The sequence below is a fragment of the Raphanus sativus genome, chromosome 5 (assembly GCF_000801105.2).
Source record: "Raphanus sativus cultivar WK10039 chromosome 5, ASM80110v3, whole genome shotgun sequence".
NCBI lineage: Eukaryota > Viridiplantae > Streptophyta > Magnoliopsida > Brassicales > Brassicaceae > Raphanus > Raphanus sativus.
Window position 1 is genome coordinate 7,302,393 of NC_079515.1, and position 14,494 is coordinate 7,316,886.

General features: G+C 36.3%; 4 protein-coding genes across 4 annotated transcripts; 3 read left to right on the forward strand and 1 right to left on the reverse strand.

Annotated features, from left to right (window-relative positions):
* Window positions 1–1,565: 1,565 nt before the first annotated feature.
* Window positions 1,566–4,628, forward strand: LOC108856824 (protein TIFY 6B). The gene is made up of 7 exons (XM_018630718.2): window positions 1,566–1,823; window positions 2,889–3,094; window positions 3,243–3,454; window positions 3,528–3,618; window positions 3,688–3,949; window positions 4,051–4,111; window positions 4,204–4,628. Exons 1-7 carry the CDS (start codon window positions 1,739–1,741, stop codon window positions 4,304–4,306), a joined length of 1,020 nt encoding a protein of 339 aa, XP_018486220.1. The 5' UTR covers window positions 1,566–1,738; the 3' UTR covers window positions 4,307–4,628.
* A 1,246-nt stretch (window positions 4,629–5,874) lies between these two features.
* Window positions 5,875–8,567, forward strand: LOC108857793 (TPR repeat-containing thioredoxin TDX). The gene is made up of 10 exons (XM_018631806.2): window positions 5,875–6,103; window positions 6,179–6,212; window positions 6,351–6,488; window positions 6,552–6,639; window positions 6,700–6,780; window positions 6,861–6,925; window positions 7,000–7,140; window positions 7,242–7,355; window positions 7,543–7,573; window positions 7,958–8,567. The coding sequence occupies exons 1-10, from the start codon at window positions 5,994–5,996 to the stop codon at window positions 8,290–8,292; spliced, it is 1,137 nt and encodes a 378-aa protein (XP_018487308.1). The 5' UTR covers window positions 5,875–5,993; the 3' UTR covers window positions 8,293–8,567.
* Window positions 8,568–11,317: 2,750 nt separating this feature from the next.
* Window positions 11,318–12,803, reverse strand: LOC108859362 (aspartokinase 1, chloroplastic). Its single transcript, XM_018633258.2, has 4 exons — window positions 12,278–12,803; window positions 12,110–12,192; window positions 11,990–12,030; window positions 11,318–11,831 (listed from the first exon to the last, which is right to left on the reverse strand). The coding sequence occupies exons 1-4, from the start codon at window positions 12,410–12,412 to the stop codon at window positions 11,626–11,628; spliced, it is 465 nt and encodes a 154-aa protein (XP_018488760.1). The 5' UTR covers window positions 12,413–12,803; the 3' UTR covers window positions 11,318–11,625.
* Window positions 12,804–12,902: 99 nt separating this feature from the next.
* LOC108831930 (uncharacterized) lies at window positions 12,903–13,638 on the forward strand. The gene is made up of 2 exons (XM_018605430.2): window positions 12,903–13,325; window positions 13,424–13,638. Exons 1-2 carry the CDS (start codon window positions 12,993–12,995, stop codon window positions 13,592–13,594), a joined length of 504 nt encoding a protein of 167 aa, XP_018460932.2. The 5' UTR covers window positions 12,903–12,992; the 3' UTR covers window positions 13,595–13,638.
* Window positions 13,639–14,494: the final 856 nt, after the last annotated feature.

Here is a 14,494-nt window from a genome sequence, read left to right on the forward strand (position 1 = left end):
CATTCTATTTTCCGGAGACACATATTGATTGTGAGGAACATTAATACAGTCATCTTGATGAGAAGAGACTTGAATGATATCACTGTCTGAGGCAATGGAGCTTTCAGGCTCTGAGATCATGTTTATCAAGGCTGGAGAAACCGTTGATGAAGTCGTGGAAGAAGCAAGACTCGTATCCAACAACGCAAACGAAGACGTCATAGCCTGTGTGTTGACGACTTCAAGGGCTTTAGTGCTTGCGACCGTCAAAGCCAACGAAGTTGTCGACGACGAAGCAGAGGTTATGGTCGTTGACAAGGCCGACGACAGAGCCAGAGAAGTAGATTCGACAGCAAGAGCGCAGGAGATACTTTGGTTTTCCGACGACAATGGCGGAGGAGCTTCGATTTTGAATTCCATGGAAACTTATGGAGAGAATATGGAGGAGAGGAGTGGAGAGGACGACGCTTGTTTACTCTTGTTTACTCCATGTTTTCCATTTCTTTATTTTACTCTTGTTTACTCCATGTTTACCAGTCATATGTGCAATTGGTATTAAATTTTAGTTAGATAATTATGTTTTATTTAAAAAGTAACATTTATCATTTTTGATACTCATTTTTAGATTTTTTTGGATGAGGATGCTCTTAGATTGTGATTCGTGACTTTATGTTATTTATAGAATAAATAATCAAAGAAACAAATCAATTACTCTTATTTATTATGAAATTTCTCCAATCAGGTGAAAAAACATTTACTCCTTTTAGGATGTGATTGGTAAACAAATGACATAACTAGGTGAAAAAAAGAAAAAAAGGAAAAAAAGAAAAATATGTTACTCTCGTTTCCTCTTTATTTTAGTTGTGAGATAGTTAATCAAAACTAAGACATTATTCTTTTATTTTCATTTTCACTTGACTGGTGAAGAAAAGTTGGAACGTAAATGTCAAATCGAGAGTAAAATTTTACTCTAAAACTTAAATCTATTTTTTCTTCTATAATTCTCACAAAAATATTCTATAATTGAGTAATTATAAAATAGAAAATAGAATAATTCTATAATAGAATAAACCATTAAATGAAAATTTATTTTATAATAAAATTACTCTATATTGTGAAAATTATAGAGATAAAATATGTTTTAGTTGGAGATGTCCTAGTTAGTACATACGGTCACACCCTTGGTCTATGTACTTGTAATTTAGAATAGGTAAAAAATGAAAAGTAAAATTAACTAAAACTGCCGCTTCGCATCTCGTGAATCATTTGACTGGCAGCTAGTGACGCGCGTAATTAAATAATGCACGTGCCCAACCACGTGTCGAACCGCCAAAAGAAACGCCACACGAATAAATCGCACTGCACGACGATGCACGTGCTTTTTGACCGCCTATATCCGGTGACGTAACCGGACCAACCTGCAGCTGCCTTTTGCACCAATAGCAGCGGAGAAAAGGGAATCTTTTCCCTTTATTTTGTTTTACTTTAATTAATTAAAAGAAAAAGGTGCAAAAATAAATAAATAGTGCTGTTCACATGTCTCTCATGCGCGATGGTTAAAAAGAGGAAACGCGGTTTGTGTTGTTAACACGTTTTTTCATTTTTTTTTCCCAAACTTGCATAAAGAGAAAATCCTCTCCTCTGTTCCCTTTTCCAGCGACGTTTTAATCGTTTTTTCTTTCAGGTAGATATTTGGTTGATTCCAGCGTTTTATAAGCGCTAGAGGTTTTGAGATCGAGTTATCGTGGCTTTATATAACATGGAGAGAGATTTTCTTGGGCTTGGTTCGAAAAATTCTCCGATCACTGTGAAGGAGGAAACAAGCGAAAGCTCCAGAGATTCAGGTTAATATCTTTCCCCTTGGTTGATTTTAAATCTCGTCGATTTATTGTGATTCCTTGATCAATTATGGCGTTAGGAGTTAGTACTAGGTTGAGATTTTATTGCAAAACCTGATTTTGTTGTTTGGTCGGGAACTTTATTGTCAGTTTCTCCCTTATAGGATAATACTTTCATTTGCCTCCTCGGGTAATTGAACTTGGGAGCTTTTGTATTTTAGGAAATTAGTATTATTTTTAGACCGGTTTTTAGAGTTTTCTTTTAAAACCGAAAAACTGTTTAACCACATGTTTTAGAACCAGAACAAATCTCAAGCTTGCTTTTTTTTAAAGAGACTAATAATTGAGATAAAAGGTGTAGTTAATTAATTAGTTTCTTTTTTTTCAGAAACGAATACGTAAAATGTTGGAAAAGAGTGGTTGAATAGAGGGGTACACAAATAATATTAAAATAGTGGCGTAGAAGATTAATTATACAAACAAAGTTTGAGTTGTACTTATATGATTAAGTATTGATTAGTGTGTTTATTAAGTGAAAGTGGCGTTAAAATACTAATTGAAGGTACAATGAGAATTGGATATTTTTCTCACCACGAGGAATAAATATTGTGTCCACTTTGTTTTCTTATAAGCCAAAAAACGTGCCATTCCATAAAAGTAGTGCATCATCATGTGCTGTGTGGAGTTAAAGTTGAATCTCTCCTTAATTTTCAACTAATAAAATGATTAAAATATACTAGTTTTCGTACGATGACTTTGGATAAATGTTTTTTTAATTAGACATGGTTTCTAAGGTGGTTTTGTTGCCTCGTTGAATTTGTAAACAGTATTAGTTTTTTAAAAAATTATAACTAATTATAATTTACAATTATTTAATTATAATTATATTGTAAACAGTATCAGATAATTGCAGTATCAGATTCCTTTACTTGGTCTTTTCTTTTGGATTTGGTGTTGAATTAATCGTCTGTTGGTTATGTAAGATCTTGAAGACATTTATAGTTTACAGTTACCACTCTATGTCTGAATTTAAAACTGATGTAGTTTTTTTTTTTTTTTTTTTTTTTGTAGCTCCGAACAGAGGAATGAATTGGTCATTCTCAAAGAAAGGCTCTGCTGCTTCTTCTCAGTTTCTATCTTTCAGGGCATCTCAAGATGACAGACATAGAAAGCCTGGAAACTATCATCATCTCCCACACTCTGGTTCCTTCATGCCATCATCAGCAGCAGCAGATGTATATGATTCTAACCGGAACACTCCTTACAGTTCTGTACAGGTACTTGTCATCAAGATCTATGTTAACCCTATTTTGTTTGTAGTTTATGGAAGCTAGTTTCTGATTCTAGTCTTGGTTATATACTGATTTCATTTCTAGTTTTAGCTAAGCATCTGATTTCTTATCCGCTTACTTGTTGCTTTCATAGGGAGCCAGGATGTTCCCTAATTGTAATCAACAGCAAGAATCTATCTCAGTTTCCATGGCCAGGCCGGGTCTCCAGTCTCATTATGCACCAGGAGGAAAAAGCTTCATGAGCAATGGGATAAACTCACAACCTTATGCAGGAGTCCCTATCATGGCACCTCCAATCTCAGTCCTTCCTGCTCCAGGTTCCATTGTAGGGACAACTGATATTAGGTACCCACTGCTTCTATCTGGTTTATTTTGTTGGTCATAGATAGAATTGCTGACGCATAACTTCTTTTGCCAGATCTTCTTCCAAGCCAATAGGATCACCAGCTCAGTTGACCATCTTTTATGCCGGTTCAGTTTGTGTTTATGATGACATATCTCCTGACAAGGTAACTCTCTCCCATATATGCGTCTCTTATCTGTTATGGTTGTTTAATAGTATCATTCCTTTATCACAGGCCAAGGCGATAATGTTGCTAGCTGGGAACGGTTCCTCTATGCCTCAAGCCTTCTCACCACCTCAAACGCATCATCAACAAGTCGTCCATCATGCTCGTGCCTCTGTTGATTCTTCAGCTATGCCTCCTAGCTTCATGCCTACAGTCTCTTATCTTAGCCCTGAAGCTGGAAGTAGCACAACTGTACTCGGAGCAAGAGGCTTTACATCAGCAACATACCACAACAATCAAACTAATGCTTCTACTGTAAAGCCTCAAACAGGTAAAAATGAAGTCTTATATATTATCTGATGCTAATTTCTTCTAAGCTTTACTACTATTTTTATGGATGATGGTTTCAATCTCGTTCTGTTTCTTATGCAGTGGCTTTGCCTCAGGCTCGCAAAGCATCTCTGGCTAGGTTCTTAGAGAAACGCAAAGAAAGGTACGTACACACGACCGTGTTCTTCTTTACTGAATAAAACCAATTAACTGTTTGTTTCTTGACCTAAGCTCTCTTCACTGTTGGTTTTGCAGGGTCACAAGTGTATCGCCGTATTGCTTGGACAAGAAGTCATCAACAGATTGTCGTACACCAATATCTGAATGCATAAGTTCGTCATTCAGCTCTGCAACCTAAAATCTCATTTTGCAGTAGTACTGCTTCAGACCCACTCCAGAGCGCATATTTGCATCTCAATGGTGATTTTTTTTTTTTCAGTTTCCAGTTTTTTTTTTCTGTTACAGAATTTTCCTTTTCTCTGGTTGCACTTGAGAATTTTCTTAGCTTATACAATATAGTGTAACTTTTTCTCTGTACGCTACAGTGAGTTTCTTCTTTAGCTTATACACTTGGATTATTTGATTTCGGTCGAATGGAACTCAAAACTTTTTTGTAAAAAAAAACATGTATATTCAATTTATCAAAGGGATGCAGAGAGATTCTTCTCTAACTGTGCTCAGAGATGCCAGTGTTGAATGCACATGCCACGGTGGTCGGATGCAAATAACCATTTGTATTCCTTGGATGCATTTTCATGAATGTTTTGACAAAGCTAGAAAAGAAGCATATATAAGCAGAGCCAAAAAAACTGAACTTCATTCACATTAGAATATATTGTGGGATACATTGTTGAGATACATGGCTAGTAGATAGGTTTTAAATTTGCAGAAAATAAGCTTCAGAGAGTTAAAAAAAAAAGACTTTAATAAATCAATAACTTGGAACATTCATATTTCATTAATTTTTAGAAAATAATATCGATTGAAATTTAAAATGAACGTAAAAATGTATTTTAATTTATTATAAATTAGTTGTTCAAAAAAATTATTATAAACTAATGTATATAGGTACAAGTAGCCTGGGCATTCGGGTCGTCGGGTCGGGTTCGGGCCGGGTCTTTTCGGGTCCGGGTCTTTCGGGTCTACGAGTTTAGGATCCGATAGGGTAATTTCAAATTTTCGGTTCCGGGTCGGTTCGGGTCGTACCGGGTCCGGGTCGGGTCGGGTCTTATATAGTTGGATCCATTCGGGTAATTAGAATTTATCGGTTCGGTTCTGGGTCGGGTTCGGGTCGAGTTCGGTTCGGGAAAAATACCTAAAAATACAAAAAAACATCTGAAAATATTAATATATCCGAAAATATTTGACATTTTATTTAAAATTTGTGTTTTTATTATATTAAAATGTGTATATATACTAAACTATGCGAAATTGATCAATAATTGATTGTCTCCTAATGGCTAACCCCTTTGCTCTGTAGACAAATAACCCGTCTTCGATTCCCCCTAGATTCATTTTATTTAATTTACATTATTAATTTGGGTACCCGTCGGGTTTCGGGTTCGGATCGGGTCGGGTCCAAGACCTGCGGGTCCTCTACAACAAGACCCGATAGGGTAATTTGATCGAATCGGTTCCTACCCGGACCGGGTTTTTTTGGATCGGTTTCGGGTCGGGTCTTCGGGTTCGGGTAAAATGCCCAGGCCTAGGTACAAGATTTATAAAAGTTTCTTTTCAAGTAAAAGGATTCTAAAAAGTCATTGGATTAGAGTAGAGAAAGCAGATTTTTGGTGTGTTGGTTAAATAAAGGAGCGTGCACAAAAAAAGGTTAAATAAAGGAGAATACAAGACCGGTTGGACCGGGATATACCGAACCAACAACTGAATCAACGGACACGATACTCTCGAGGCACATCGAGTCACTGCCCCTTCTGCTGATTGCCACCGTACGATCAATCATAGGGAACTAAACAGGTCGTTCTCATCACTGCGTGCGCCAAGCTTTTCCGTTCGAGAGAAAGTAAGGAAAAGGCGAAGTAACTAAGATGGATGCGAATCAAGTAGCAGAGCTCCGAAGATTCATCCAACAGTTGAAACTGGATCCTTCTCTCCTCCACGACCCTTCTCTCACTTTCTTCAAGGATTATCTCCAAAGGTCATTTTCATTTTCATTATTCTCTCACTTCTTCCGTTTGACTTTTTTGTTGTTCTCTCTCTCTCTCTCGTGCAGTTTAGGAGCTCAACTTCCCAAGATAGTCAAAACTGTAAGTTGTCTTGTTTATTAATCTCAAAACTGTGAGTTGTCTTTTGTTGATTGATCTCAAAACTGTAAGTTGTGCTTGTTGATTGATCTCAAAACCCTTTCTTGCGCTTATACTTATCTATGAATTGATGATGAGTAGGAAAGAGATTATGAGGATACGGCTGAGACTAAACCTAGCTTCTCTTCTGAACATGATGATGATGATGAAATCACCGAGTCTGATGTTGAGCTTGATGAGTCTGATGTTGTTGAACCAGACAACGAGCCTCCTCAGCAGGTAAGTGCCGAAAGATTTCATCTTTGGATGTTATCTGGTTGTTTGATTTTTTATTTATTTTAGATGGGAGATCCTACAGCTGAAGTGAGGGATGAAGATAGGGATGCTGCTCAGTCTGAGAAGAGCAAAGCTATGGAGGCAATCTCTCAAGGTAACTCTTCTTTTTTGTTTTAGTTCATAGACTTTCGTTAATGATATGATTGGTATACAGGAAAGTTCGACGAGAGTATTGATCATCTAACAAAAGCCATCATGTTAAACCCCACTTCTGCTATTCTCTACGCCTCTAGAGGTGTTGTTTTACTGTCTTTCTCTCCCTTTTCGACCAACAGGTTGGTAATATCCTAAATGTTTGTAGTTGTTGTTCCTCAGCTACTGTGTTTCTAACTGTTAAGAAACCAAATGCTGCGATCCGCGATGCGGACATGGCATTACAGGTGAGCATTTACTTGAGAGTTGGATACGCTTGTTCTTTCATAACTAGCTGAAACCAGTTTGCTTTGGTGTTTAGTTCAACCCTGATTCAGCTAAGGGATACAAAGCAAGAGGTATGGCTAGGGCCATGTTAGGCCAATGGGAAGAAGCTGCGGCTGATCTTCATGTAGCTTCAAAATTAGATTACGATGAGGAGATAGGGTCGGCACTTAAGAAGGTAACTGTTGAAAGGAAACCTCTCAGAGTCTCATAATGAAGTCAAGTGAAGCTTAAGTTTTACTGTACCAAAAATATGCTGTTAATGTATTTACTTCACAGGTTGAACCAAATGCAAAGAGAATCGAAGAGCACCGCAGGAAATATCAACGTCTGAGGAAAGAAAAAGAACTCCGAAGGGCTGAACGCGAGAGAAGAGAACAGCAAGAAGCCCAGGTCAGACAGACCCATAACCATGACTAGTGATTCTTTGATGATTTTAATAATTAGCAAAAAGCCAAAGAACAAACCGGCCTGGTTATCTTCTCCTTGCGAGAGTAACAGTATAAAAAGTCTTTTGACATAATCCATCTCATGCCATATTAAACATGTCATGCTCATTGATTTGCTCCTATCAATGCAGGAGCGAGAAGCCCTGTCTGCACTTAAAGACGGTAAACATCCTATCCATTTTTTTCGACGGTTCTTTACTTAATTATCTTACTGCAAATGAAGTACGTAGGTGTCAGAACATTTATCTGTGAGTCTTTTCCTAGTGTATTGTCTGCACTCAGTAAGATCAAAGCGCAATAAGTTCTTGTTAGCTACTAGCTTGCTTATCCCGTTCCTCCTGTTTCATGTGCATTGCTTCCCTTATAAAACGTGTAAATCGAAACCAAATATGAAACTCATTGTATCCACAGTGAGAAAAACAATTTACATTTATCTTGGATTTCAGTTTACTCAGTTATCCTCAGAGTTTCATTTAAAGTTGATGTAAAGCCAAAATAAATTTACAAAAGGTACCAATTTGTTTTTCTCCCTTAATGATGATGCAGGACAAGTGATTAGTATCCACTCAACGAGCGAGCTAGAAGCAAAGACAAAGGCAGCAAAGAAGGCATCGCGTCTGCTAATAATGTACTTCACAGCAACGTGGTGTGGACCGTGCCGTTACATGTCTCCTGTGTACACAAACCTGGCCACGCAACACCCTAGAGTGGTCTTCTTGAAAGTTGACATAGATGAGGCCAATGACGTGGCTGCTTCGTGGAACATAAGCAGCGTCCCGACCTTTTGCTTCATCAGAGATGGGAAACAGGTAGACAAAGTTGTGGGAGCTGATAAAGGTTCGCTTGAGAAGAAGATAGCACAGCACTCTTCTTCTTCTTAGTAATGGTATGGGCTCGTTTCAATCTTCTCCCCATTGCTGCTCTCTTATGGATTAAAAGAGCTGATGGTGTATCTTTGCAACAGAACTGTTGTCCCATAAATTTTTTAAGTATTTGTAACCGTGTTACATGTGGTTGGTTTTTCATTAGTGTTTCATTGGCGTTGTGTTGGTTCATGGTTGTGCTATGTGTCACAAAATTGAAACTTTTATCTTTGATTAAAGAGACATGTTTATATATAAGTTTAGTTTCCTGGCTTGGGCGAAAGCTAGGTACAGATGAAGTGACGAGCAAGGGGTGTGAGATTATTGAGACATACTGGAATGATAACAGTATTACTAGTCAAGTTTCAAACTCCGTTGAACTTCACATGTCGAGCTTTTTTTGGTTCAACAGCAACGAAACAATCTATAGATGGGCTTTAACTATATATGGGCTTAGCTTTAGGCCCAATATATCATAACCTTTTCCCTTTGGGAAATTGCCACATATACCATTTTCTTTATACCACTTTTCAATTATACATTAACCAACTATACCACCAAATTTTTAATGGTCAAAATACAATTATACCCTTGAATAGTTATACAATTGTAGCTGGACATGATTCTCTTCTCCGTCTGCATCGTGATCTGGAATCAGCACCGACGGTGAACAGATCCGACGGTGCTATGGCGGCGACATCGTTGCAGGGAATGGTAACAGAGGCGATGAAACTGATCCGAACGGTATCGCCCACATGGGAATCTGCGGTGGCTAACAATGTGTTGATATTCGTCCTCGGGTCGCCGCTTCTCGTGTCCGCTTAGGGGATCGCCGCCGCGTTCTTGCTCGGTACTTTGACTTCGTCATAGTAAGTTAACTCGTAATGTAACCTGATCGTAGTTTCTTAAGCTGCATAATCGTTTGGTTTAGGGATTGAGAATTAGGTTTCAAAGGTGTAGTCTTTATTATTGGTTTCGAAAATGTATTTAAGTGTTTGAGATCCTTGTAGAAAGAGGTTTTGTAGTGCACAGTGTATTGTCTCTGTAGATTGAAACTTGAGTTTAAGGAGTCTAGGTCGTTTGATCATGCTCAAAGGCATAGTATTTATTGTTGGTTTGGAAAATGTATTAAAGTGTTGGAGATTCTTGTACAGAGAGCTTTTGTAATAGGCAATGTGTTGTCTCTGTTGATTGAAACTTTGAGATTATGGACCACCTATGTTGTATAGGAATTGTGTATCAGACTTCAAAAGAATAGTCTTTATTGTTTATTTTGAGAATGTATTGAAGTGGCTGAGACGTTGGAGATTCTTGTAGGGATGAAATTTTGTTATAGGCAGTGTATTATATTCTCTGTAGATTGAAACTTGAGTTTAAGAAGCCTAGGTCATCTGATCATACTTCTGACATTAGCTGGTAATGGCAGTGGCAACCGACTGTTTATATACAAGAGCTAACAGTGTTGATCAGGAATGATATCACGTGACTGGACATGGCTCTCTCTGATCTGCAGACCCTTCAGAACATGGAGATCGCTGATGGGAGCTATTCACATGACAAATTTGGTCACTACACAGCTGTTTGTGATTACTTGAAAACCAGATTTATGGGAGCTACAAAGCAGTTTCAAGATGTTCTTACTGTGAGATCAGAGGTTGCATTTGTAGTTTTTTCCGACTTCCTGACATTAGAGAGTATCTAACTGAGATATGCTTTGTCTTCCTGCAGAACATGAAGCCTCATGAAAATTGGAAACAACTGTTTTCCACACAAAAATGCAGAACTAGATCATCGGTTAGAGTAATGCAAGATCTGTACCTGAACCTCTTCTTTGGAGATGAAGTGCTTAAATCATTTAGGAGTGTTATGATAGTTAGAGGTGTTCTTGCAGTTGAATATGGATGAGAGAGATTAGCTAATATACAAGAAGAGATTATAGCTATTTGCAAAGTTGATAGTTACTTGCTGTCTATTGTGTGCGATCTTTTAAGTGTGATCTTGTAAAACATTATAAGATGATTCAAATATTTACATATCCTTTATAAAAAGTTTATAGATTCTTTATATATAATTTATAAACCCTTATAATTTGTTTTATAGACCTTTATAAACTATATTAATGAATTTATATACTCTTATAAATAATTATATAAGGATTTCTAAACTGTTATAAATATATTTATAAGCCCTTATAAAATATATTTATAAAATTTTAGAAAAGATTTATAAACTTTTGTAAATAGATTAATAAACTCTTATAAATAATTTTAAATATTCTTATAAATTATTTGTAGACCCTTATAAAAAGTTTCTATATACTCATATACATTATTTTTAAGACTTTATAAATGAATTACCTTTATAAATATTTATAAATGATTATATAAAACCTTATAAATATTTGGTATATTCTTATAAGTGATTTATAAACCCTTATAAAAAGTTTCTATATATTCATATAAATGATTTCTAAGAATTTATAAATGAATTACCTTTCTAAATATTTATAAATGATTATATAAAACCTTATAAATATTTGGTATATTCTTATAAGTGATTTTATAAAGGTTTATAAATCATTTATATGAATATATATAAACTATTGATAAAGGTTTATAAATGATTTCTAAACCTTTAAAAATGATTTATAAGCATTTATAAATTATTTAAAAGCTTTTATAAAGCCTTATAAACTCTTATAAATTATATAGGTTTATGAATTGTATATTAGTTATATTAGTTATACCTTTATAAACTCTTATAAATTATTATAAACCATTATAAGTTATATATTGTTTTATAATGCTTTCTAAATGGTTATAGACTCTTTTAGTTGAGTTATAAACCTATACAACTCTTATATTACCCCTTATAAATGATTTTTCAAATCCTTATAAATAATGATTTTATAAACTTTTATAAATGATTTTATAAACCCTTATAAATAAATTTAAATATTCTTATAAATTATTTATAGACCCTTATAAAATCTAATTGTGCTTAAATTAGACTTTTCATTTGACCAAAATCTTATTTTACAATGTTACTATAACTAGTCTTTTTTTAAACACTAGTATTATAAATGGGACAATGACGCCTTATGCATTTACTAACAAACACCAATTGCGTTGCACATTGTAATAAGCAAATATACATATTTTCAAAAAAAAAAACAAAGAGGTTCCCAACTTTAAATCTCAGGCTGCATTTTGACGCACTCTTCACGGATCGACTGGAAGAGCATTGTCGAGAGGTAACGTTCCCGAAGCTCGGGAACACAACCGAAACAAATTCATAAAAAAGTTTACTGACACCAATTCTCATATTAGTCAACAAAACAAAATATAAATACTACTTCCAGAGAGAATTAAACAAAATACTAAAATGTGATGGTGGGCATACTTGGCGCGCTTTGACACCGATTTTATTAAGATAAGCTGCGAAAATCTTTGTAGACATACACTCTCCAAAGGAGACTAAGTAGTCTCTGCTTCGAAGAGTCAGCTCCTTCATCATGGCTATGCCTTTCAGTAGTTGCTCCAGTTCTTCCAAAAACGCTGCAAAAATGTTTCCCACATTAACTAAGAAAATGAAAGCAATAAATGCAATAAGCTCTTGAATATTTTACCAAACTCATCACAATGAGCCTAATTAAAATAGCGAGAACAAATCTCCTAGTGTACAAAGTTACATGAACAAACAATACTACTCTTACATGTAACAACAGAGGGGTCGATCTTGAGCTCTGCCACTGTCCTGAAACAACAAAAAACACATTCTTTATAAAAACCAACACCAAGCAGAGAGACTTTAATGTAATACAGTGAATCAAAACCTGAGATGCAATTCCTTTATAATGCTCAGTTCCTCAATCTCAGATGCATTAGAAACAACACAACTCACAGCCTTCTCTCCCGCCTAAACTAACACAACAAATCAGAAGCTCAAATTCAAAACCTTGAACACAATAACAAATTATAAAGGTTAGAGCTTTCAGCATTACAAGCAAGAGATTGTTGGTTGTCTTCCCCATCGCAGAAAGAACAATGACCGGACTCTCCTCCGGAAACGCCAAAATCAAATCCGCCACTTCTCTCATTCTCTCCCCCGTCGCCACCGAGGATCCACCGAACTTCATCACGCACGTGAATCTCTTGTCTTCCACGTCCCTCTCCTTTACAACGCATGTATTCTCCTCTTCCAAAACAGCTCGCACAGTGCCTTTGAGGCACGAACCCGAGACATTCCTTGTGCAGGAGGAGGAAGAGCCATCTCCAATGGACAATTAGGATGAGCAACCTCCGAGTAGAAGATGAGGAATTAGGATGGACTTGTAGAAATTCTTCATCATGATTTCCAATCCAATCGATTTCGCTTTCACCGTGAGCCTCTGGATCTATCAGGAATAATGGTTTCACCGTGAGACAGAGATGTCGGAACTCGACGATGACTTTAGACGACGATGGATCCGGAGGAGAGAGACGATGTATACAGAAAGAAGAAGGTCACAACCGAGAAAAAAAGTCGTGATATCTTAGAGATAAGTAGGGTTAATTTTGTCTTTTACACATTAATGAAAAGTGTATTTGTGAAAATGTTCTTAAATTGATGGTATTATTGAATTGTGGTACTACACAAAGTGTACTTGTAAAATTTCCCCTTTCCCTTTTCCTGATTTCTTCCTATTTTTTTTTTCAAGAACGAAAAGATCAAATTTGATGGATGGGAATACGAGGCGGTTACCGCCGTGGATGCTCGCCGGCGCGTCATCCGGTGTAGCGGCTACAGGCAAGGGCGAAATAAAACAGGAAGCAGAAGCTCCGAAGACCAGGAAGAATCGTAAGACTCGAAAAGAGAGAGATGACTCGGACACAGAGGAAACCAAAAAGGTGGAGATGAGGAGAAGAGGAGTTCGCAGGAAAATCAAAGAAGAAGAGGCAAAGCCTAGTATTGACGATGGTAAGAGTCCAGAGATTATTCGATCCGCAAATTGTCCAGATGAAGATGAGGAGAATCTCACAGTTGATGATTTATTAAGCTTTGCTCATGAGGTATTTTTACTACATCAGTATGGTTAATTAATGATTTCGTGAATTTGATTCTTAATGTCCATTGTCCATCTGTGCTTTTTAAACCCATGAATTTACAGTACGTCAAAGGTGAAGAAGAAGAAGAGCAGGCAAAAGAGATTAGATTGATTGATGATGTCAACGATGAGTCAAATATGAGATCATCTGAAGGAGAAACAAATGGAACCAGAGATCCAACTTCAGAGGACATGATTAGTTTGCTGTTGGGTCCTTTTTTCAACAAATCTTGAACTAATTGAAACATGGATTGAATCAGATTTCGTTTTTTCTTTTAGATTTTCGTTTTATTATTTTCCGGTATATATACTTTTCATCCTTTCTATTGATCATTATGAAATACGGAGGAAACATAGATTTTGAGTGAGGAAGATAATGATGTAAGAGCAACTGAGTTCATAAGCCGATGGAAAGCGGCAGACGAAAGCATTAGTGCTCTGTAGTCGATTTTGGCAACTAAAAGGACCGAAAGCACCACTTTCTCAAGCGCATCAGTGACGTGCTGCCATTTTGTTTATAAAACTCGATTACCAGAAAAACACAACACCACACCACACATAAATTCATTCCTTAAAACGCAACAGACTTATACAGAATTTAAAACTGGTGGTGTTCATTGCACAATGTAATGAAAACGTTTAGGTGGAGACTTGGTAGATATATAGTGACGGCAATATCTCGAAAACCCTAAATTGTATGCCTGACATTCTAATGGGCATTTTTACTTGTTCTTCATTGGGCTTTTCAATATTTTCATCGAAGGTTGGGTTAGTAAGAATGACTTGTTTGACCCAAAACAAAAGGGTGGTTAAGAAGAATTAGGGGGAAAATGGACTTTTAATTCCTCAATTATAATTGTAATCAGCACTTTTAATACTCAACTTTTAGTTGTGCAATTTTAATCCTCAAGTGAATGTTGACTGAGCAAAATTGAACATTAAGAAGTCAACTGTTATGTTTTTTTAACGGAAACGTTAGTTATTATAGAAAAGAGATTTGGTTTGTCTTTTGAAACCCAGAAATCTCTCACTTTGATTATTTAGGCAATTTTGTTAGAAAGGAGATGATTTCCGGCGAAAGGAGAACAATTCCAACGAAAAGAGAACAATTCTGGTGAGGACAGGAGCAAATTA

Coding starts and splice junctions, on each gene's coding strand:
- LOC108856824 (XM_018630718.2), top strand. CDS start 1,739: ATGGAGAGAGATTTTCTTGGGCTTGGTTCGAAAAATTCTCCGATCACT. Junction 1,824..2,888: donor CGAAAGCTCCAGAGATTCAG/GTTAATATCTTT, acceptor TTTTTTTTGTAG/CTCCGAACAGAGGAATGAAT. Junction 3,095..3,242: donor CTCCTTACAGTTCTGTACAG/GTACTTGTCATC, acceptor TTGCTTTCATAG/GGAGCCAGGATGTTCCCTAA.
- LOC108857793 (XM_018631806.2), top strand. CDS start 5,994: ATGGATGCGAATCAAGTAGCAGAGCTCCGAAGATTCATCCAACAGTTG. Junction 6,781..6,860: donor TATTCTCTACGCCTCTAGAG/GTGTTGTTTTAC, acceptor GTTGTTCCTCAG/CTACTGTGTTTCTAACTGTT. Junction 7,141..7,241: donor TAGGGTCGGCACTTAAGAAG/GTAACTGTTGAA, acceptor TTTACTTCACAG/GTTGAACCAAATGCAAAGAG.
- LOC108859362 (XM_018633258.2), bottom strand. CDS start 12,412: ATGAAGTTCGGTGGATCCTCGGTGGCGACGGGGGAGAGAATGAGAGAA. Junction 12,193..12,277: donor CAACCAACAATCTCTTGCTT/GTAATGCTGAAA, acceptor GTGTTAGTTTAG/GCGGGAGAGAAGGCTGTGAG. Junction 11,832..11,989: donor CGACCCCTCTGTTGTTACAT/GTAAGAGTAGTA, acceptor ACATTTTTGCAG/CGTTTTTGGAAGAACTGGAG.
- LOC108831930 (XM_018605430.2), top strand. CDS start 12,993: ATGGATGGGAATACGAGGCGGTTACCGCCGTGGATGCTCGCCGGCGCG. Junction 13,326..13,423: donor TATTAAGCTTTGCTCATGAG/GTATTTTTACTA, acceptor ATGAATTTACAG/TACGTCAAAGGTGAAGAAGA.